At 41.0% G+C, this 22,204-nt stretch overlaps 2 protein-coding genes across 2 annotated transcripts; one reads left to right on the forward strand and one right to left on the reverse strand.

Annotated features, from left to right (window-relative positions):
• Positions 1–600: 600 nt before the first annotated feature.
• On the forward strand, positions 601–21,146 carry APELA (apelin receptor early endogenous ligand). Its single transcript, XM_079773132.1, has 3 exons — positions 601–820; positions 2,432–2,521; positions 20,619–21,146. Exons 1-2 carry the CDS (start codon positions 745–747, stop codon positions 2,518–2,520), a joined length of 165 nt encoding a protein of 54 aa, XP_079629258.1. The 5' UTR covers positions 601–744; the 3' UTR covers position 2,521; positions 20,619–21,146.
• On the reverse strand, positions 7,366–7,901 carry LOC307099174 (large ribosomal subunit protein eL33-like; the record flags this gene model as incomplete). Its single annotated transcript, XM_079770376.1, has 2 exons — positions 7,706–7,901; positions 7,366–7,495 (listed from the first exon to the last, which is right to left on the reverse strand). The coding sequence occupies exons 1-2, from the start codon at positions 7,870–7,872 to the stop codon at positions 7,366–7,368; spliced, it is 297 nt and encodes a 98-aa protein (XP_079626502.1). The 5' UTR covers positions 7,873–7,901.
• Positions 21,147–22,204: the final 1,058 nt, after the last annotated feature.

Raw genomic sequence — 22,204 nt, forward strand, 5'->3', positions numbered from 1 at the left:
AAAAATGATCACTACTTTTTAAATTGCACTTTACAAAATGAAAATATAAATTCTTTTCAGATTTATTTCAGAACATTCTAAACCCCAGGAATGTTTATTGATATAAACCCACATAAATTAAGCAATTTAGAGATTTAAGATAAATAGGCACCACTTTGCCGTCGATTTGGTAATGAGAAAGCAATTCAGCACATTCTGCCACAAAGCATTTGGGAGTCTTAAGTTAGAGCTTCAGAATTCCTTCTGAAGAAGGACAAAAGAGAGACTTCCTGTCATTTCCATTGGTTTCTGCATGTGGGACCAATATGGGCAACACAAAGTTTAAACAGATGCAAGTGTTGAGGGGAGGAGGCAAAGCCATGCCTAGTTTTACATATTTCGCCAAATCCAGATTGAATTAAATCAGTCTCTCCTAAAAGCTTCCAGAGTAGACTTCCACTGAAGTTACAGCACACTTGAATGGTTTATTTCACCAATATTTGCTTATGGAAATGAAGGGGAGTGACAGAGGGGAAGGAGGAGGGGAGTGGAGGAGGGGTTTGGGGCCGGGGGAGGCTCTGACCGCAGCACAACACACCAGTAACCTTGTCTGATGTGATCATTAACCTTTCTGGAAAAGGCAGCTGGCCGTTCTCCGAGGTTTGTCATTAGAATGTGAGAAGAGCCACACTGATATTGCACAGACTGTTCAAAGAAGTTTGATTTACTTTGAGAGCTACTGCTCCGTTTTAGTGTGGCAGAAAAATGAGATTTCAACAATTCTTGTTTGTATTTTTAATTTTTATGATGAGTCTTCTTCTTATCAATGGACAGAGACCAGGTAAGACTTTGATATATTTGTAAGAGGAACTTGTTTTTATGCCTGTTGTTGTCCATGAGCCTCTGAGCGTGATTGTGTTTATGTTGAAAATCTCTTAGGCATGCTTGAGGTGTGTAGGAGGACTTCAGAAGTATTCTTTCTATCTGAATATTTAAAAAATAGCTGGATATTAAATTGATGATAAATATTTTACCACTATTTTTCTAATTTAAAGACCCCTTAGCTATTGTAGATATGTTATTCTTACAAGTAAAAAGGAACGGAAATGTTTGGTCTATTATAGATTTTTAGGTAAAATGCAAATCCAAAGCAGTTTATTAAAAGAGCACATTGCTGGCTGGAATGGGTTAATGTTAACTGAATTCACAGCATATAAAAATCATGTGGCAAATTGTAGATGAATTCTTAAAATGGGTCAATAGTTACTTCCAGTTATATAATTAGATGTGTCACTTAAAACAAGAAAGTACAATTGTAGTATTATTGTGCTTAAAACCCAAAAGTGTCAAAAATATGTATAATCAAGATAAATATTAATTTACTTGAGATATTTTTAATGATATCATTTATGTTATTCTTATCCAATAGAAATTTAGTAAACAGTTATTCTATTGTGCTTTTACTTCAAAACCAAATATCTAAGGTTTCGAAGCACTAGCAAGTAAAAAAATTAGGAAGTTTTCTGACTCAGGAACAAGCAAACCTAAATACAAATAGAAAGGTATTTATATTTATATCCAAATATGTTATATTATTCACTTGATAATGTAATTCTCCATTTAGGACAGAAAATGGTAAGTAACTGGTTAAAAAGTCAGTCTCTGCCTTTTAGTTAATCAGAAGTTTGATCACTGAGGTTATTTCAAATGGAATCCCCTGGTGTGCCCTTTTACATAAATAAGAAAGAAGTTCCAAATTAGCAACTCAGAAAGCATTCCTCCTTAATGTTTACAACAATTGCTATTCAAACCATTTCTACTTTTCTGAAATATGGAACACCTTGGATAATGTTCTTATAAAATGTGATTAATTCACTACATAAAATACAAAGTCCAGCGGGGGGGGGGGGCGGGGGGAGGGGGAAGGGGTCTCAATCAAAGCTCTGTAGAAATCTAAGTAGAAGACAGGACCATCCAAATGATTTGAGAAATTAACAGAAAGCAGTGACTACACAGCAATAATTACAGCCAATAAAAATTGTTTTACGGCAGACAAGGGCTAAGATTTACTTAGCAGTTAATAATGACATGCACTGAATTTAAAATCTATTTTATTATAGAAATCAGTTTCTAACTAATGGAAATGTATCATCTGTTCCTTAACTGTGTAAATAATATTAAATTCCTTTGAAACTGGAAAAAAAAAAATACAAGGTCCAGGAGGATTTAGGAAGAAGATATGTAGATGGAGGAAGATATTGCTATTAACATGAACTGCTGGGAATATACCTTATGTATTTGCATCACATTAATTTTTTATATCATAATCACATCTGAACAAGTAGCAAATCACACTATAATTTGAATTCTAAATATTCTCTTGCATCCCCCAGACTAAATAACAGTTCATTTTCGTCAAAATGATCCTAATATTTCTCTTTTTTCCCCTCAGCTAATTTGGCAATGAGAAGAAAACTACATAGACTCAGCTGCCATCAGAGGAGATGTATGCCTCTCCATTCACGAGTGCCCTTCCCCTGAGGTATTGCTGATGGAAAATAGATTTTCTACATTTAGGCAACATTCCAGATTGAAAATAGGTACCAAAGAATGCCTATTCATATTTTGTTACAGGTGATAATGGCCTGTGTAAGAGATGCATGCTAACAGATGAAAGAGTGAAACAAGCTGGAGGGGGCCAATGGGGACATATGTGATACTTTCAACAACAAAGAATTATTAAAAAAAAAAAAGTGACATGACATGATGATTGAAAATAATTTAATGGGATAGATAAGGAAAATCTTGATAATTGTTTAATCTGAATGAGAGTTATATAGGGATTAGTACTATTGTGTATGTTTGACAATTATTATTTAAATATCAGGCACCAGGAGAATATAATTATGAAAGTATCTCTTTAAACATGTGTTTTGAAAAACACTTACTAGCTCCTTATGTTTTCCAGAACAAGTCTATTTCCCATTAGGACCACTGTGTGCTTCAGCATATGGATGTGTTTGCCCAACAACACTAGGCGAATGGTGTGCTAGCCTCGATATGCACTTTATTTTTTCCTGAAAATATTTCTTCTAATATGTAAAATCAACTTAATATTAACGGCATAGCAACTTTACAGCCTCACTGATAGAACTGGTCTTGATAGTTGTATTTTTTAAGGATAAATTCCAAACAGATTTCTGCTCCTCTCCCCTCTTTTTCGTTGGAAAAAAAAGAAGATAATTAAAAGACCTGTGATTTTTCCACCACCACCAGTAATACCGTCTGAATCAATGAACTTCAAACACTGCCCAAGTTTAAGTTATTTCATACCAAAAATAAATAACTTGGCATTCCATTGTAATTATTTTAAGCTAGTTAAGTCATAAAATATATCTTCCTAAAAAAAAAATGCCATAGAAATATTCCTCGGCTGGTTAACACATAGGCAATTGCTGAATTTGCTTATTCATTTGACCAATAGATTGTAATGTTTATGGAATTATTCATGAAAGAAATATACCTATTGTTTAATATGTGGTTTTCAGACCCAGTGAAAGTCCTGAGTAGAACATTAAAAGAAGGAAGAGCAATTCAGTAATAAGCATTTCACTAGTAAGCATTTATCATGGGGACTAAGACAAAAAGCCAAGTTCTCTATGCCTGTAATCTATAACAAATTACTATTTGCTATCAACATATGAAAAATAAATTTGGTGGAAGAATCCATAAAGATACAATAAGTTCTTGAGAAAACAATTAGTAGAGGCTTAAACATGCTTTAAAAGGATTTTATATTTAAAGAATCCTTTGCTGTGTGTTGATAATGCATTCCCCTCTCACATCTAAAAAATAATGGTAAAATTTGTGCTGAGGAGGAGTGGAGAAGTTCAAGATTTTCCCAGCACTCCCCCACAAATAACGAAGAGGAGAGAAGGTATTTCACAATAGCAAGGGAATTCCTGCATATACCGAGCAAGATACCTTACATAACTGCGAATAAAAGCCCATTGTTAGCCACAGGTTATATTGGCTTTCTCTAGAAAGCACATGCCATAAAAACTAGTGTTTCAAGTAAACAAAATAGAGTTGGGAAATTTGAATTGTCAAAGTTAAGGAAAAATTCTGACCTACAAACCAAATTTGTAAACCAAAGGGAAATTTCAGTGAAGGCCATATAAAACATTTAATAATAGCAACCTTTTACAAAATTAGGCTGATTCCTTTAAAGAACTGCTCAGTTTACAGCATTCATTTTGTCAGTGTTTAGACTAGTCCTACATTCCAGCTGCAGTTCTTTGAAGAAGGTATAAAAGCCTTATTTTGGAATCCAGAGATAGTCTAAGAGCCAATGCAAGATAAACATTAGAGAATTTTCCAAGATCTTGCTGAACCAGTGCTATAACAACTGCTACCTTCAAGTTTGGTAGCACAGTTCTCACTGTCCTACATCTTTGCACACTTTTTATATATCTTGCAACAAAACATCTTGACAACTTCAGACCTGTAAGAGGGAGCTAGCAATGGTACTTAACCTTATCATAACCATCCCTAGCGCATAATAAATGCTAAATAGAGAGTGGCTAAATTTTTTTATTATTACCATTATTTTAAAGTCAGTGGGTAAAGGCACACTAGACCGAAGTAGTGGGACTCTGAGGCAGAAGAGCCCTTTCATTTATTCCCCTCTGTTTTCCTGCCACACTTTAGATAAAATCACAGGGGCCTAGTTGATTCAGTTAGGGTAAGTAAAAGTGTAAAAGGATAGGTAAGGTAAACAGTTAACTTCAGAATTTTTCCAGATTAACCCTTTACAATGGTTTAGACCAGTGGTCGGCAAACTCATTAGTCAACAGAGCCAAATCAGTACAATGATTGAAATTTTTTTGAGAGCCAAATTTTTTAAACTTAAACTTCTTCTAACGCCACTTCTTCAAAATAGACTCTCCCAGGCCGTGGTATTTTGTGGAAGAGCCACACTCAAGGGGCCAAAGAGCCGCATGTGGCTCGCGAGCCGCAGTTTGCCGACCACTGGTTTAGACTTTCAAATCACTTAGTAAGAATGTTCTATTACCTTGAATATCAACTTTTTCAGCTTCTAGAGTCCTCTTCAGTGAACCCCAGTAGGATTTTCTAACAATTAAAAAGAAAAAAAAACTTAATCAAATAGAAAACCTTTGCTGTATACAATTCATTTTCTTGATTTTTTTTTCATCACAGAAATATTTCAGCATCACATTCAGCCCTAAGTGAATTAGAGTGGGGGAAAGCAAGAGAAAGGGTGTCAGGAATTCCAAGCTTACAGGTTAATATGAGAGCTAGAGTGGAAAATGGGGTAGGGGTTTTAGACTCTAATGATTTCCCCTTTCCAACAGTAAAATCTTACTACAGTAATACTTTTATTTAAATGTGTACTCTAGATAACTACAGTATATAACTATTAGTACATTCTCCATCTAGCTTTTTAATAATTATAATACATTTTCATGGTGTAAAATTTTTTTCTAACAGTATAAAAGTATGTAAAGTCAAAATCTTCCCACTCTCTTGCCCATTTTCACTTACCAGAAGTAATGGCTATGAAAAGAAATTTGGTCAAGTTACCTTTTATAAATTGAGACCAGATAACTGATCACTCCAGCCTCCAGTTCTGGTTCTGGAAAGTCTGTTCTTATCATCTGATCTTTCCAAACTAAATCCAGTTAAGTCACACCAAGATTAAAATCCTTATGTGTCCCTGTAGCCTTCAGAAAATTAGAACTCGCATAATTTAATCCTACAAATTGTACCTCTTCCGCATCATCTGTCACTGCTTCTCCCCTTCCCTCTCCCAGAGGGAATAATAAAGAATTGAGACTGTTTTAGACTTTCTGGTCATATAGTTCACTCACTGGTGATCACTGGTAAGCCACTTATCCTTTCTAAGTCTCCCTCCACTTTCAGACCTGTAAGAGGGAGCTAGCAATGGTACTCAACCTTATCATAACCATCCCTAGCGCATAATAAATGCTAAATAGATAGTGGCTAAATTTTTTTATTATTACCATTATTTTAAAGTCAGTCAATTCTTCACCTCTTGCTACACTTCTGCCTTCAATGTCTTTTCTTTTTTCCTTCATTATCAATTCATCCTTCAAGAAATCCCTACCAATTGTATCAGATGCCCACTTTTTCTCTCAGCACCGTTTGTGTACTTCTGTCAAAGTACTTGACTCACTGCATTATAGTAATGTGTTAACTGACTGTACTCTTCCCCTCTGCCCTCAGCATGCTGTAAATTTCCTGAAGGCAGAAGGCAGAGTGTGGTGTTCTGACTTGGTTAAATTAACATTTGTTAAGTGGAACACCCAGAATACAGAATGGTAAGCCTTAATTCAACAGCTGACTAGAGATAAATTGCAGTAAATAAGTTTATTACTCATGGCATGCCTGGAGGGGCCAAATGGGGAGGTCAAGGCAGAATGGAGACAGCCAGCGAGAGCGAGAGCTAAAGATATGGGACCTGGGCCACATGCCTGTATTAGAGTTTGTGGATGGAGTGTGTTGGCATTCCTGACCTCGGGTTGGATTGGTAAATTCAAATAAAAAGAGGTGGGTTTTGGTAAGTTCCGCAGGGGTCTTATCTCAGAGATACATAAAGTATACTAGCCCTAGGAGGCAGGGGAGATAAGGGCTGTTGGAGAAGTCATAATCAGGAACTTACATTTGCTTGTGACTCTGTGACTGCTGTCCAGGACATGTATTTGTATAAGGGAGCTAGTATCATCTAAGGTCTTTGCAGGCCTCTTAGCTAAACAAAATGAATGCTGAGGCAGCAATAACATGGAGTAGCTTTCCTAAACTCTCAACAATGGTTGTATTTACCTTTGTATCTTCAGCCAAAAAAAAAAAAAAAAAGTGCCCAAAATATAGCAGGCATTCCACAAATGTTGCTAAAAGAAGTGAAATGAAACTTTTATTATCTTAGCATTTAAGACTTGCCATCATTAGATCCCATCACACATTTTCAGCTTTATTTCCTAATACTAACTGCCAAGCTGAATTTCAGTTTCCTATCTCTGCTGGAAGTGTTTCCTCCTCCAGGAATTAATTGCTTCCCTGATCTCATCAAATTCACTTTCCATCTCCTGGGGTTCTCTTCAAATCCTATTTTCTATATGAGGCCCACCGTGATCCAACTAACGTAAAATAATCTTCTACTCTCTTAACAATCACAGCATTTTGATAAGTAGGTTTTATTTATTTTTTTTACCACCATATATAATTTTTTTTTAGCCAAAACACAGAAAAACAAATCCATTTTATTTATTTTCAGTAACTTTAAATCCTTGAGGGATACAGCGTTACACAGATTCTGTGTCCAATGGCCTTGGCAGGAAGGTTGCTTCAGAATTTAGCAAGAACCATGCCACTGTTTCCGTGAGCATGAGTTACCTTTCCCCAGATTACTCTGGTTTTGTTTGGTTTGCCACCAGGAGTCACTGTGTTGTTCTTTGCTTTGTACACATAAGCACATCTTTTTTTTTTTTTTTTTTAATATATTTTATTGATTTTTTACAGAGAGGAAGAGAGAGGTTTAGAGAGTTAGAAACATTGATGAGAGAGAAACATCGATCAGCTGCCTCCTGCACACCTCCTACTGGGGATGTGCCCGCAACCAAGATACATGCCCTTGACCGGAATCGAACCTGGGACCCTTCAGTCCACAGGCTGACACTCTATCCACTGAGCCAAACCAGTTTCGGCATAAGCACATCTTTTGCCTAGATAGAATTTTGTTTCATCTTGAGCATAAACACCTTGAATTTTAAGAAGAGCTGTGTGCTCCCTCTGGTTCCGGATACCCCACTTATAGCCAGCAAAAATGGCCTTGGACCACAGCCTTCCAGACATAGTTGTCCTTATAGAAGTCCTATTCCCAGCTGGCCACTGTAGGGTCCAAGATGATGGAAAATACCACTATATTTTTAAAAGCCACTTATCATATTCTTCTTTTTTGTGAGCGTGATAAGTTTATTTGGGCCATACTGTTGACAATTATCATATTCTTCTTTATTTCGTCAAATTTTATTCATATTTGAATGTGAGCACCTTGGAGATAAGATAGGGCCCCTAAAGTTTAGAGTATGTATCTTTACAATGTGTGAATGGCCTGAAAGTAGCTTTAAGTATAGGGGATTCCTTCATGGGCTATAATATCTGGGATATCTTCCTTAAAATTAAACATAGAAAATTATTATTTTCTCAATCTCAGTCCAGTGTCCAAAGACCATGCTCAGAGAAAATCCCTAATATTTTAAATCCTATATAATAAAGAGCTAATATGCAAATAGTCATCACGCCCTCACACCCTCATGCTGTAAAGGCTCAGACACTCAACACTGGGGAGAGAGGAATGGGGACCAGCCAGGCACAAATGAGCTAGCGAGAGAAGAACGGGGACCAGCCAGGCACAAATGAGCTCGCAAGAGAGGAAAGGGGACCAGCCAGGCTGCGGCCTGGGAGAGGGACAAGTCACATGCCCCGCAGTCCCGGACGCCAGTGGCTGCACCTGTGCCTGCAGCCCGGGAGAGGATCAACCCGCACACCCCACAGTCTCCACAGTCCGAGGCGCCTGCGCCTGTGGCCCAGGAGAGGGACAAGCCACCCGCTCCGCGGTCCCGGGCACCTGCAGCTGCAGCTGCAGCCCAGGCGAAGCCGGCCCGGGTCCTGGGTGCTTGCAGCTGGCCAGAGGGAGGGAAGCCTGGGTCCCGGGTGAGGGGTGAGGCAGAGGCAGTTAGGGGTGATCAGACCAGCAGTGGAGCAGTTAGGGACAATCAGGCAGGCAGGCAGAGGGGTTAGGGGTAATCAGGCAGGCAGGCAGGTGAGTGGTCCCGGATTGGAAAGGGTGCAGGGTCCTTTGCAGTGGTCCCGATTGGAAAGGGTGCAGGGTCCAATCCAGTGGTCCCGGATTGGAAAGGGTGCAGGCTGGGCAGTCGGACATCCCCTGAGGGGTCCCCGATTGGAAAGGGTGCAGGCTGGGCTGAGGGACATCCCCCCTTGCCCCTGTGCACGAATTTTGTGCACCAGGCCTTTATAATAATAAAAGCCTAATATGCTAATTGGACTGGACATCCTTCCAGACAAAGCTGCGGCAGTGGGGGCCGAGGCAGAGGGCCCTGGCCACAGGAAGAGGAAGCCGCCGCAGCGGCTGGGGCCAACCCCTTGCACGAATTTCGTGCATCAGGCCTCTAGTTTACTGATAAAATAAAACTTTTCTATAAAGATCATGATGTCTTAATGATAATATATATATTATATATTGAAAATATAAATATAAAAAATATAGTATAGTTGTTATGTTAATAAATGCATATTCCCCCATATGTACTGATGTATATTATGAACTAAATCCTCATGTCAGAGTTTTCTTCACCTTGGAAACTGATTATCATTACAAAGTCTGTAATAATTCTTTCTCTAAATATTTACTTAAAGTAGCAGCTCCCTATCAAGTTGTTCAGGAGTCTAAAATTTCTTCTTAGTATAAATCTTCTGTCTTTACTTTGTCCTCAGTTGTGTATTCAATTAGTGACCTAGAGATACTAGGTTAACTTTATTATTATATAGCAATAATATATTTGAAAAATACATTATCTTATACAAGGGGCCCAGTGCATGAAATTCATGCATGAGGTGGGGATTCCCTCAGCCCAGCCTGCACCCTCTCCAATCAGACATCTCTCTTGCAATCTGGGACTGCTGACTTCTAACCGCTCACCTGCCTGCCTGCCCAATCGCCCCTAACTGCCTCTGCCTGTCTGCCTGATCACCCCTAACTGCCCTCCCCTGCCAGCCTGATCTCACCCCCAACTGCCCTCCCTTGCTGGTCTGAGCTCACTCCAAACTGCCTCTGCTGGCCTGGTTGCCCCCAACTGCCCTCCCCTGCTGGCCTGATCTCGTCCCAAACGCTCCTCCCCTGCCAGTCTGATGTCTCCCCCAATGGCACTCCCCTGCTGGCCTGATGTTGCCCCCAACTGCCCTCCTCTGCTGGCCTGATTGCCCCTAATTGCCTCAGCCTGCCTCATCGCCCCTAATTGCCCTCCTCTGCCAGCCTGATCTCGCCCCCAACTGCCCTCCCCTGCCAGCCTGATCTTGCCCCCAACTGCCCTCCCCTGCCAGCCTAATCTTGCCCCCAACTGCCCTCCCCTGCCGGCCTGATCTCGCCCCCAACTGCCCTCCCCTGCTGACCTGATTGCCTCTAACGTCCTGCCGGCCTGATCTCGCCCCCAACTGCTCTCCCCTGCCGGACTGAATGTCCCCAACTGCCTCTGCCGTGGCCCCCACCACCATGGCTTTGTCTGGAAGGAAGTTGGACGTCCAGTAGATGGCCGGTCGACCTGGTCTAATTAGTATATTACCCTTTTAGTAGTATAGATAGATTATATAGGATAAGATTGCTTAAATGGGGGGCGGGGGGAGCTTTTTCAGCAGAAGGAGATGCTTTTGGCAGACAAAAACACATAATTCCTATATCTGGACTGATAGCCAGCCATATGCTCTATACTACCAAACCAGTCATGAAAAAATTGAACCGCTTTCTTACACCTTACATCAAACAGCTGTTGCCCTTAAAACCCCACCTCAGCTCCCACCTTAGGTTCTGCCTTCTCAGTTCACCCAGATTAGGTTCTGATTGGTAGGTTTCTATGCCAGTCAGCATCAAAAGCTCCGCCTCCTAGGCAACCATTGGCTTTTGGCACTTCAACCAGATTTGGTTCTGATTGGTCAGTTTCTATGCCAATCAGCATCTCTGGGTCTGATCAAAGAGGCAGGGCTGATCAGCAGCCCCCGAGGAGGCCTGGAGAGAAACAGAAGCATGTCTGCTGGTGAAGCTGGAAGAGAGGCAGTGGCTAAACAACAGCTGCCATGGTGGCTGGGGATCAGGCCTTGCTTCTCTCTCTGCAGGCCTCTCTCTGGGCCTGATCCGCAGCCCCCTTGTCAGTCAGTGCTGGGTCGCTGTGCCGGCACTTCCGGTGTTTGGTTGAGCCTTGGTCGTTATGGACCCTGGCTCTCTACATAGATAGATAATAAAAGGCTAATATGCAAGTCAACCAAACAGCGGAATGACCAGTCGATATGACATGCACTAACCACCAGAAGGCAGACACTCAATGCAGGAGCTAACCCCTGGTGGTCAGTGCGCTCCCACAGGGGGAGTGCCACTCAGCCAGAAGCCGGGCTCATGGCTAGTGAGCGCAGTGGTGGTGGCGGGAGCCTCTCCCACCTCCACAGCAGCACTAAGGCTGTCTGACTGATGGATCCCGGACTGCGAGAGGGTGCAAGCTTGGCTGAGGAACACCACCCCCCAACAAGTGCATAAATTTCGTGCACCGGGCCTCTAGTTTTTATATAAGAGCAAATGAGTATTTATTGCTTTGTAGGTGACTTGAAAAATACAATCATTATTAATTAAGTACTTCAACATATTTCACTTGGATATATTTTTGTTGTTGTTTTATCTTTATTGGTGAAAGTATTACAAATATCCCCTTTGTTGGTTTGTGTGTTTTTTCCCATTGAACCTCTCCACCCTGTACCCGCCCCTTCCAGGACTTCACCACTCTTATTGTCTGTGTCCATGGACTATGCATACTAGTATATGCATGTAAGTTCCCCAGTTAATCACTACCCTCCCACCTCCTCACCCCACCTTCCCTTTGAAATTTTTCAGTCCACTGTCACTATTGCAACCCAATAGGCTTTCCAGAATATTGACCACCTCTCTCCATATCCACTGATTGGTCTTCTCTAGTCTTCCCTTTCCTCGCTAAGATTCTTTATTTTATTTTTTTTAATCCTCACCTGAATACATTCTTAGAGAGAGGAAGCCTACTTTGCACCAAACTCCTCACATCCATTTTTGCTTCTCTTTTATCTATTCTTCATATTATAGCTTCATACTGCTTAAGATCCTTTAGTGATTTCTCATTGCTTTTAGGATTAAAATAGAATTCTTGCCTTAGCTGGTTTTGCTCAGTGGTTAGACCGTGGCTTCTGGACTGAAGGGTCCCAGGTTTGATTTTGGTCAAGGGATTGTGGGCTCCAGCCCCAGTAGGGGGCATGCAAGAGGTAGCCAATCAATGATTCTTTCATCATTGGTGTTGCTATCTATCTCTCTCCCTTTCTCTCTGAAATCAATAAAAATATATTTTAAAAAATAAATTAACTAAAATAGAATTCTGTTCTTTTTTTTTTTTCCTAATCCTCACCGAGGGTATTTTTCCATTGATTTTTAGACAGAGTGGAAGAGAGAGGGAAAGATAGAGGGAAATATCGATATGAGAGAAACACATCAACTGGTTGCCTCCTGTAGGAGCCCAGGCCAGGGCCAGGGCCAGGAGGAGCCTGCAACCAAGGTACATGCCTTAATTGGAATTGAACCTGGGACCCTTTGGTCCACAGGCTCTATCCATTAGGCCAAACCAGCTAGGGCTAGAATTGTTTTTCTGAAAAAAATTTTATCTTTATTGTTGAAAGTATTACAGATGTCCCCCTTTTTTACCCTATCGACCCCCTCCACCCTATCCCCTGCATCAAGTCTTCACTATACTATTATCTGTGTCCATGGATTATGCATATATGCATATAAATTATTTGGTTAATCTCTCCTCACCCACCCACCAACACCCACCTTCCCTCTGAGATTCATCAGTCTGTTCCATGCTTCTGTCTCTAGATCTTAAAATAGAATTCTTTTATATTTTATTTGTTTTTTTTTTTATTTTTTATGGGAACTTTGTTCATTTTATTTTTTTATTTTTTACTTTTTAGATAAATCTTTATTGTTCAGATTATTACAGTTGTTCCTCTTTTTTCCCACCATAGCTCCCCTCCACCCAGTTTCCATCCCACCCTCTGCCCTTACCACCCCCCCATTGTCTTCATCCATAGGTGTACTATTGTTGTCCAGTCTCTTCCCACATACTCCACACCCCTTTCCCCCCAAGAATTGTCAGTCCACTCCCTTTCTATGCCCCTGATTCTATTATATTCACCAGTTTATTCTGTTCATCAGGTTTTTTATTGACTTGATTTTTAGATTCATTTGTTGATAGATATATATTTGTTGTTCATAATTTTTATCTTTACCATTTTCTTTTTCTTCCTCTTAAAGAATACCTTTCAGCATTTCATATAATACTGGTTTGGTGGTGATGAACTCCTTTAGCTTTTTCTTATATGGAAACTCTTTATCTGCCCTTCAATTCTGAATGATAGCTTTGCTGGGTAGAGTAATCTTGGTTGTAGGTTCTTGCTATTCATCACTTTGAAAATTTCTTGTCACTCCCGTCTGGCCTGCATAGTTTCTGTTGAGAAATTAGCTTACAATCGTATGGGTACTCCCTTGTAGGTAACTAACTGTTTTGCTCTTGCTGCTTGTAAGATTATCTCTTTGTCTTTTGCTCTTGGCATTTTAATTATGATGTGTTTTGGTGTGGTCCTCTTTGGATTCCTTTTGTTTGGGGTTCTGTGTGCTGCCTGGACTTGTAAGTCTATTTCTTTCACCAGGTAGGGGAAGTTTTCTGTCATTATTTCTTCAAATAGGTTTTCAATATCTTGCTCTCTGTCTCTTCTTCTGGCACCCCCATAATTCGGATGTTGGTACGCTTGAAGTTGTCCCAGAGCTCCTTACACTATCTTCACATTTTTGGATTATTTTTTCTTTTCTAGTTGGGTGTTTTTTGCTTCTTTGTATTTCAAATCTTTGACTTGATTCTTGCGATCCTCTAGTCTGCTATTGGATCTATGTATATTATTCTGTATTTCAGTCAGTGTATGCTTAATTTCTGATTGGTCCTTTTTCATATCCTTGATGAAAAATCACTAATTTTATCGGGGATTTCTAGAAAATTCTTGAAAAACATTATAACCGTGGTTTTGAACTCTATATCCAGTAGTTTGCTTTCCTCCATTCCTTTCATTTGTGGCCTCTTTCTTTGTCTCTGCATTTTGGCTGCTTCCCTGTGTTGATAGAGTGGATTTGTGGGCTAGGTGTCTTATAGGGCCCAGTGGATCAGCCTCCCCAGTTACCTGAGGTGGACACTCTTGGTGCACTCCTTTGTGGGCTGTGTGCACAGTCTTGTTGTAGTTAAGCCTTGATAGTTGTTGGTATCACTGGGAGGAATTGACCTCCAGGCCAATTGGCTGTGAGAATCAGCTGTGTCTATGATGGGAGAACTTCTGTGCTGGAGATACCCTTATGAGGCAAGGCTTGCTTCAGTGGGGCTTTGGTGCTCACTGAGTCTGCCCCCTGAGTGTGTCCCTTATGGATCTGAGGAGTTGTAATCTGGATGGTCCCACTCTGACCACTGCTACACTGGCTCTTGGATCTCCAAGGAGATGCTAATTTAGCCTCTGCCTGAGGCCACCCAGCAGGAGCTACAGATTCTTCTTCTTTGTTTGGGGTTTGTAGGTTCCCAGAAATCTACAGATTCTTCTTCTTTGTTTGGGGTTGTAGGTGCCCAGATGAGGCCCAGCTGTGAAGCAATGCAAGCTGCTGTGGGTCCTTGGGCCTTCTTTTGGATGTTCTGGGTCTCTCTGACTCAGCTGCAGTTTGTTAGGTAAGTTTAGATTTCAAATGACCAGGCCATTCATATGCAAAAACCTCTGTGCATAGCTTCGGTGGGGCAGGGTTTCAGGGCGGAGCAAACAGCAATGGCTGACCTTCACCCCTGCCCTAAGAGGCCCCCAGGTCTCAGTGTCCCTCAGTAATTGCTGCAAGCACCTCTGAGAGAAAGCCGCCCTCAAGTTCTGCCCAATGCCAGGCAGTCCAGTTTCTCCTTGTATGAGTCTGAGTCTCCAGAGTCTCGCCCGGAACTGGAGTTCAGACCAGTCAGGAGCTTGTGTCTCCCTCCCAATTGAAAAAGACTGCCACGTACTCAGTTGCCAGCCCTTTCCATGCGCGCACCTCTGTACCTCTGCACTTTACTTCTGCAGCTCCTCTGTGTCTCAGTGTGCTTTTCTCTTTCCTTCTAGTTGTAGAATTTCCACTCAGCCAGCCTTCCTGTGGTTTGGATGATGTCTGTTTTGTCTTTTAGTTGTAGTTTTGAAGTGGTGGTGCGAGGCAGCAATTTCAGGTGTTTACCTATGCCACCATCTTGGTTTCTCTCTTAAAATATAATTCTTTTTTTAAAAAATTTCTTTATTGATTAAGGTGTTATATATGTGTCCTTTTCCCCCATTACCTCCACATCCCCCCAACTCACGCCCTCAGCCCCCTGTTGTCTGTGTCTATTGTTTAGGCCCATAAGCATGCATACAATTCCTTTGGTTGATCTCTCCCCCTTACTCCCACCCTCCCCTACCTTCCCTCTGAGGTTCGATGGTCTGATCGATGTTTCTCTGTCTCTGGAACTGTTTTTGTTCATCAGTTTATGTTGTTCATTATATTCCACAAATGAGTGAGATCATGTGATACTTATCTTTCTCTGACTGACTTATTTCACTTAGCATAATGCTCTCCAGTTCCATCCATGTTGTTGCAAATGGTAGGAATTCCTTCTTTTTTATCGCAGCGTAGTATTCCATTCTGTAGATGTACCACAGTTTTTTAATCCACTCATCTGCTGATGGGCACTTAGGCTGTTTCCAAATCTTAGCTATGGTAAATTGTGCTGCTATGAACATAGGGGTGCATATATCCTTTCTGATTGATGTTTCTAGCTTCTTGGGCTATATTCCTAGAAGTGGTATTACTGGGTCAAATGGGAGTTCCATTTTTAGTTTTTTGAGGAAACTCCATACTGTTCTCCACAGTGGCTGCACCAGTCTGCCTTCCCACCATCAGTGCACCAGGGTTCCTTTTTCTCCGCATCCTCGCCAACGTTTGTCAGTTATTGATTTGTGATGATAGCCATTCTGACAGGAAAATAGAATTCTTAATGTAAGCTATAAAACTCTGCACAATCAACTACTTCTCTACCTCTCCAATTCTATCTGACTCACTGTAGCTATGAGAGTTTGTCAAAGGTGTCCTCTTCCTTTTCAGGGCCTTCACACATTATCTTCTCTGTCTAGAATTTATGGTGTTCTTTTTTTTTTTTTTTTTTTTTTAGCTTTACTTCGTTATTCCTACTCAATCAAGACTTTGATCCAATGTCACTTCATTTGGGGCTTGGGAGTGCATGTGCTCAAGCACCACATATAACTTTTCTCCATACACTGGCCCAAGTAACCTTGGGAGAGGACTTTGAGTATTTTTGGTTTCACATTTCATTTATATTGAAATTGTGTTAGAGTTTTCAACTTTTCATTTACTCCTCATTTTTCTCTAACAGTAACATTTTTTTAATCCTCACCCAAGGATATGTTTTTATTGATTTTAGACAGGAAGGGAGATGAATATCTATGTGAGAAACATCAATTGGTCACTTCCATTACCTACCCCGACCAGGGATTGAATTCACAACCTGGGAATGTGCCCTGCCCAAGAATCAAAACCTTAACTCTTCAGTGCATGGGACAATGCTCCAACCAACTGAGCCACACCAGTTAGGGCAACAGTAATATTTTATATTTACAAAAATTATGTGTGTGTATATATATCCTATATAATAAAGAGGTAATATGCAAATTAACCCTCACTCTGTAACACCATCACAAAATGGCAGCGCACACAGTGGGGGCAGGGCTGGCTGCTTCTCGTGCCTGCCACCAGGGTGCCTGCTCATGGTGGCGGGAGGCGGCAGGTAGGGCACCTCCTTGCAACAGCGAGAGGCGGGAGGCGGGGCAGTGGGGGAAGGGCTGGCAGCCGCTCCGCGCAGCTTCTGCCGGGGTTTCTGTGACCCTCCCACGTGCGGTTGTGGGGCGGGGCCTGGCGTTCGCTCCGCACGGCCCAGAGGCAGGGCATCAGGGCAGCACTCCTGGACTTGGGGCCGTCCTGCAGTGCGCCAGCCATGCGGAGCGGGACTCCAGGACTTGGGGCGGTCCCATGGCATGGTGGTGGAGGTAGGAGGGGTCCTGGGTCTTGCACGATTTCGTACGACGGGTCACTAGTATGTCATACACACATATATGTATGTATCATATGAAATGTGGAATTCATTCATTACCTTGCCTCTTTATAGGTCACTAAACTTAGATGTATTTATTTGTAGATACACAGATAGTTGTTTTGAATGACTAGTATTTCATTGTATGGACAGACTTTATTTAACTTGACTCTATTGATAAATACTTATATTTTATTTATTTTGTTTGGAGGTTCTAGCAGGGGAGCGCAGCTACTCGTATACCCTTGACCGAAGACCGGTCCTCTCCTCTGGGGGGAAGGTCGTCCTCTTCGACCGAGCGCAGCTTCGGGAGGGATGCACATGGATCGGTGAGGGAGGAGGGGGACACCCGCCTAGCCAGCCAGATCAGCCGAATCAACCCTGCGATCAATGGGGTGACAGATGTCGCAGCCAGATCACCCTCACATCCATATATTTTATTTATTTTGAACAATGGTGCAAAGATGTATATGTGTGTACACATCTTTGAACACTTGAACACTTTCTTATAAAACATTCAAAATTAGAATCTGAATTCTAATTCACTTAGGCATGAATATTTTTAAATTTTGGAGATATAATTTACATACTATATCATTTATTCATTTAAGGTGCATAGTTCAATGGTTTTTACTACATTCAAGTAATTGTGCAACCATCACCATAATCAATATTAGACCATGTTCATCATCTCATAAATATCTATACCCAATAGTAGACGTTCTACATTTCTCTCCAACGCTCTAATCCTAGACAACTATTAACCTACTTTCTGTCTATGGATTTATTTATTTAGAACATTTTGTATAAGCAGATTCTTATTGTGTGTGTGTGTGTGTGTGTGTGTGTGTGTGTGTATGTGATTGGCTTCTTTCACTTACCATACTGTTTTCAAGGTCAATCCATGTAGTAGCATGTATCAGTATATAACTCTTTTTTAATGACTTAATAAAAGTCTATCATATAGAAAAATCATATTTTATTTTGTTACCTATTGTTCTCATTATTTGGCTATTAAGAACAGTTCTACTATGGACATTCATGTGCAAATTTTTATTTGAACATATATTTTCAATTCTTTTGGGTATATACCTAAGGCTAAGAGTCAAATTGCTAGATAATATGGTTTTTCTTTAAAAATTAAAAAACGTTTTTATTGATTTCAGAGAGAGGAAGGGAAAGGGAAAGAGAAATAGAAGCATCAATGATGAGAGAGAAACATCAATTGATTGCCTCCTGCATGCCCCCTACTAGGGATTAAGCCCACAACCTGGGCATGTGCCTTGGCCTGAATTCGAACCATGACCTCCTGGTTCATAGGTCAACCACTGAGCCATGCTGGCTGGACTGTAGCAATTTTTTAAGCTGAGACTGTGAATCCTCCAACTTTTTAGTTTTTCAAGACTGCTTTGATTATTCTGGTTCCCTGGAATTTCCATATGAGTGTTAAGATCACCTTATCAATGTCTGCAAAGAGCCAGCTGTGAGTTGGATAGGGATTGTCTTGAGTCTGTATATCAATATGGGAAGTGCCGTTATGTTGGCAATTAAGTTTTCAAATCCATGAACATGGCATATATTCCTACTTTAATTTCTTTCAACAATGTTTTATGCCCTGACTGGTGTAGCTCAGTTGGTTGAGCATTGTCCTGTGCACTGAAAGGTCACCGGTTCAATTTTCATTCAGGGCACATGCCCAGGTTGCAGGTTCAGTCCCTGATCAAGGTAGGTAATGGAGGAAACCAATCAATATTTCTTTTTCTCCCTCTCTCTAAAATCAATAAAAACATTTTTTTAAAAAACAAAATGTTTTATAATTTTTATTTTATTTATTTATTTTTAATAATAAACTTTTATTGATTTCAGAGAGGAAGGGAGAGGGAGAGAGATAGAAACTTTAATGGGAGAAAATCATAATCAGCTGCCTCCTTCACGTCCCCTACAGGGGATCGAGCCCACAGCCAGGCATGTGCCCTTGACCAGAATCGAACCCAGGACCCTCAGTTCACAGGCTAACTCTCTATCCACTGAGCAAAACCAGCTGGGGGTATTTTATAATTTTTAGAATGCAAGTTTTATACTTCTGATGTTTAATTTGTTCCTAAGTGTTTTATTCTTTTGCTGGTATTACAAATGAAATTTTCTTCATGTCATTTTTAATTATTCATTACGAATCCTATATAATAAAAGGCTAATATGCAAATTGTCCCCTCGGGAGTTCAACCTCTTGCTATGACGTGTGCTGACCACCAGGGAACTGCACGGAATGAAGGAAGGCCCCAGCCAGCATCTGGCAGCTGGGGGAAGGAAGGCCCCAGCTGGCCTAGATTGCCGGCCAGGCCTAGGAACCCTACCCATGCACGACCAGTCGACCAGTCGCTATGACATGCACTGACCACCAGGGGGCAGACGCTCAATGCAGGAGCTGCCCCCTGGTGGTAAGCACTGCTCAGCTGACCTGATGGGTGCCAGACACAGGTGCTGCGCTAGCCTCTGATTGGGACTGACTGGGCGCAAGCCCACAGCAGGCACAGCTGGGCTGGGATTAGCGGGAGCGGCAGGCAAGAGCAGCAGGCAGTGTTGGACTGCCAGTTTCAGCCCAAACCCCGCAGGCCATGCCAAGGGACCCCACCAGTGCACAAATTGGGCCTCTAGTTGATATATAATTAATTTTTGGTTATTGATCTTATATCCTGTAACTTTAATGAATTATTGATTCATTATTTTCCTTAGGATTTGCTATGTACAAGCATGTTATATGCAAATAGCGATAGTTTTACTTCTGTCTTTGTTTCTAATCTAGATGTATTTTATTTCTTTTCCTTGCCTAATAGTCTTAACTAGAACCTTCCATACAATGCTCAATAGAAGTGGTGAGAACAGACATCCTTGTCTCATTCCTTATCTTAAACTAGAGGCCCAGTGCATGATTTAATCATGCACCTGGTGCACCAGCGGGCTGGCTGTCCGCTGGTGCACCAGGCCTTCCGAAAGCCTCCTGTGCGGCGGAGGCTTTTCGAAAGGCCTTGTGCCGGAGCAGACAGCCGGCCAGCTCCCCCGCTTTGGCTTTTGATCGCGGGGGAGCTGGCCGGCTGTCCGCTGGTGCACCAGGCCTTCCGAAAGCCTCCGGCACAGCCATGGCACAGATGCTGAGCTCGCGGCGCCGCTCAGCGTCCTGCTGGCCCAATCAGCTACCCCGGCCACCCTGAGTCCCGCCCCCTGCGCCTCCTGCTGGCCCAATCGTGGGCGTAGCGGAGTGATGGTAATTTACATATTACCATTTTATTATGTAGGATTCCTTATCTGTCTTTTACCATTAAGTATGAAGTTAACTATGGGTCTTTGATATGTCTTTATCAATTTGAAGGAGTTCCCTTCTATTCCTAATGTTGAATGTTTTTATCATGAAAAAAGATTGTTGGGTTTTATTAACTGTTTTTTCTTTGTCTATTAAGATTATTGTGCATTTTTGTCCTTTATTCTATTAAAATTACAAAATTTTCATAACTCTTTGTCTATTTGAAAAAAATAAGCATGGGTAAATTAGTGTGCTGAATTGCATTTCTTATTCTGATATGTTCTTTTTCCTTTGCTTTTCAAATATAGATCTTCTCTTACTGACTTCACCTGGTCTGCCAGAAGAAGAGGATTGAAGGAAAAATACCTACCCACACAATAGTGTGCTTGCTTAGAAGTTCCTGTATGAAAAGGGATCCTTTGAAAGCACCTGGGATGTCTTATTAGCTTCACAAGATTCTCTTCTGTTTTCTTTTTAGAGGGAAAATAACATGAATTCAAAAGCAATTACAGTCTGAAGCACAGTTATTTCCTGCATAAAAAAATCTCTCATCTTTTTTGCACATTATAATTCTTACATGGGTTAGCAAGAAAAATACTTTGTAATGTCTTTGGACTTTCTAATAGCAAAAAGTGCAAGAATATAAAATTTGACTTTCATATTCCTATAATTCTTCAAAAATATTAAAATAATTTTGTATATGTTTGAGTGATTATTCTTAAAAATGCTAAATCTGGAATCAATTTCAATGACTATTTGGCTTTGCAAACGTAAGAGAAAATAATTCGTTCATCAGTTATTTATATAAAAAGACTAAGAAAGAAGCTATTAATTGCTACCAGTTTTATATTATAGGCTTTAATGTTTATGATATGAAAGTATTTTTATTTTGAATAATATTCACTTAAAGTTGTAAAAGGAAGTTTGAAATACTGATTGTAGCTCATTTTATTTTAATATTGAAATGTTCATTTCTAAATCTTTTTCTCATCATGCAATTACAAGAAGCCAATGTTTGATTTCCTTTGAAGTTCTGTTTATTGTCCTTGATTCACTTGTATAGTTTCTTAAAAGGCTCACTTAAAGTTGACATTTAAAATATAGTTATGCCAATGAAGTCCCAGCTGGACAATACCTAACGTGTGTGCTCATCATTTTGTTAGGCTCTGTTGTGGTGCTGTTCAACCTGTGGTGGTGAGACTTGTTTTCAAAAAAAAAAAATCAGAAGAATTTAGGAATATGAATGATTACCCAACAAGGAAATTACCCTGTCTAATTCTGAACTGTATTAATAATTAGATGTTCCCAAATTATTGAATATGCTCTTCATTTGTATTTATTGAAAGACTATTAACTCAGTGGTCAGTGCACTTCCACAGAGGAAGCGCTGCTCAGCCAGAAGCTAGCTCATGGCTGGCCAGCACAGCAGTGGTGGCGGGACCCTCTCCCACCTCCACAGTAGTGCTAAGGATGTCCGACTAACGACTAATGGCAGGGAGCAGGCCTAAGCCGTTAGTTAGACATCCCCCAAGGGCTCCCAGGCTGCCCGAGGGATGTGTGACTGCCAGCATAAGCCCGATCCTCCAGGAAGTAGGCCTAAGCTGTCAGTCAGACATCCCCCGAGGGGACCCAAAGTGTGGGAGGACACAGGCTGGGCTGAGGGACCCCCTGAATGCACGAATTTTCATGCACTGTGTGTGTATTTTTTTTAAACACTTAGTGATTTGAGTGTCTAGTTGTTCTTAGTTTGTATAAGAAATGTTCAGAGTATTGAGCACAGCATGATAGAAATGTTCCCTGACACTTATTTGTATTCCACTGTTTGTTCCTTTTAATTAAAGCATTTCAGACTGAACAGCCTTATTATATATCCTGCCACAGAAGATTTTTAACC

This window comes from Cnephaeus nilssonii (assembly GCF_951640355.1).
Source record: "Cnephaeus nilssonii genome assembly, chromosome: 5".
In the NCBI taxonomy this organism is placed as follows: domain Eukaryota; kingdom Metazoa; phylum Chordata; class Mammalia; order Chiroptera; family Vespertilionidae; genus Cnephaeus; species Cnephaeus nilssonii.

Excerpts from the sequence above, each read along its gene's own strand:
- APELA (XM_079773132.1), top strand. The coding sequence starts at position 745 with ATGAGATTTCAACAATTCTTGTTTGTATTTTTAATTTTTATGATGAGT. Across the intron at positions 821-2,431 it reads TATCAATGGACAGAGACCAG|CTAATTTGGCAATGAGAAGA; the intron begins GTAAGACTTTGA and ends TTTTCCCCTCAG.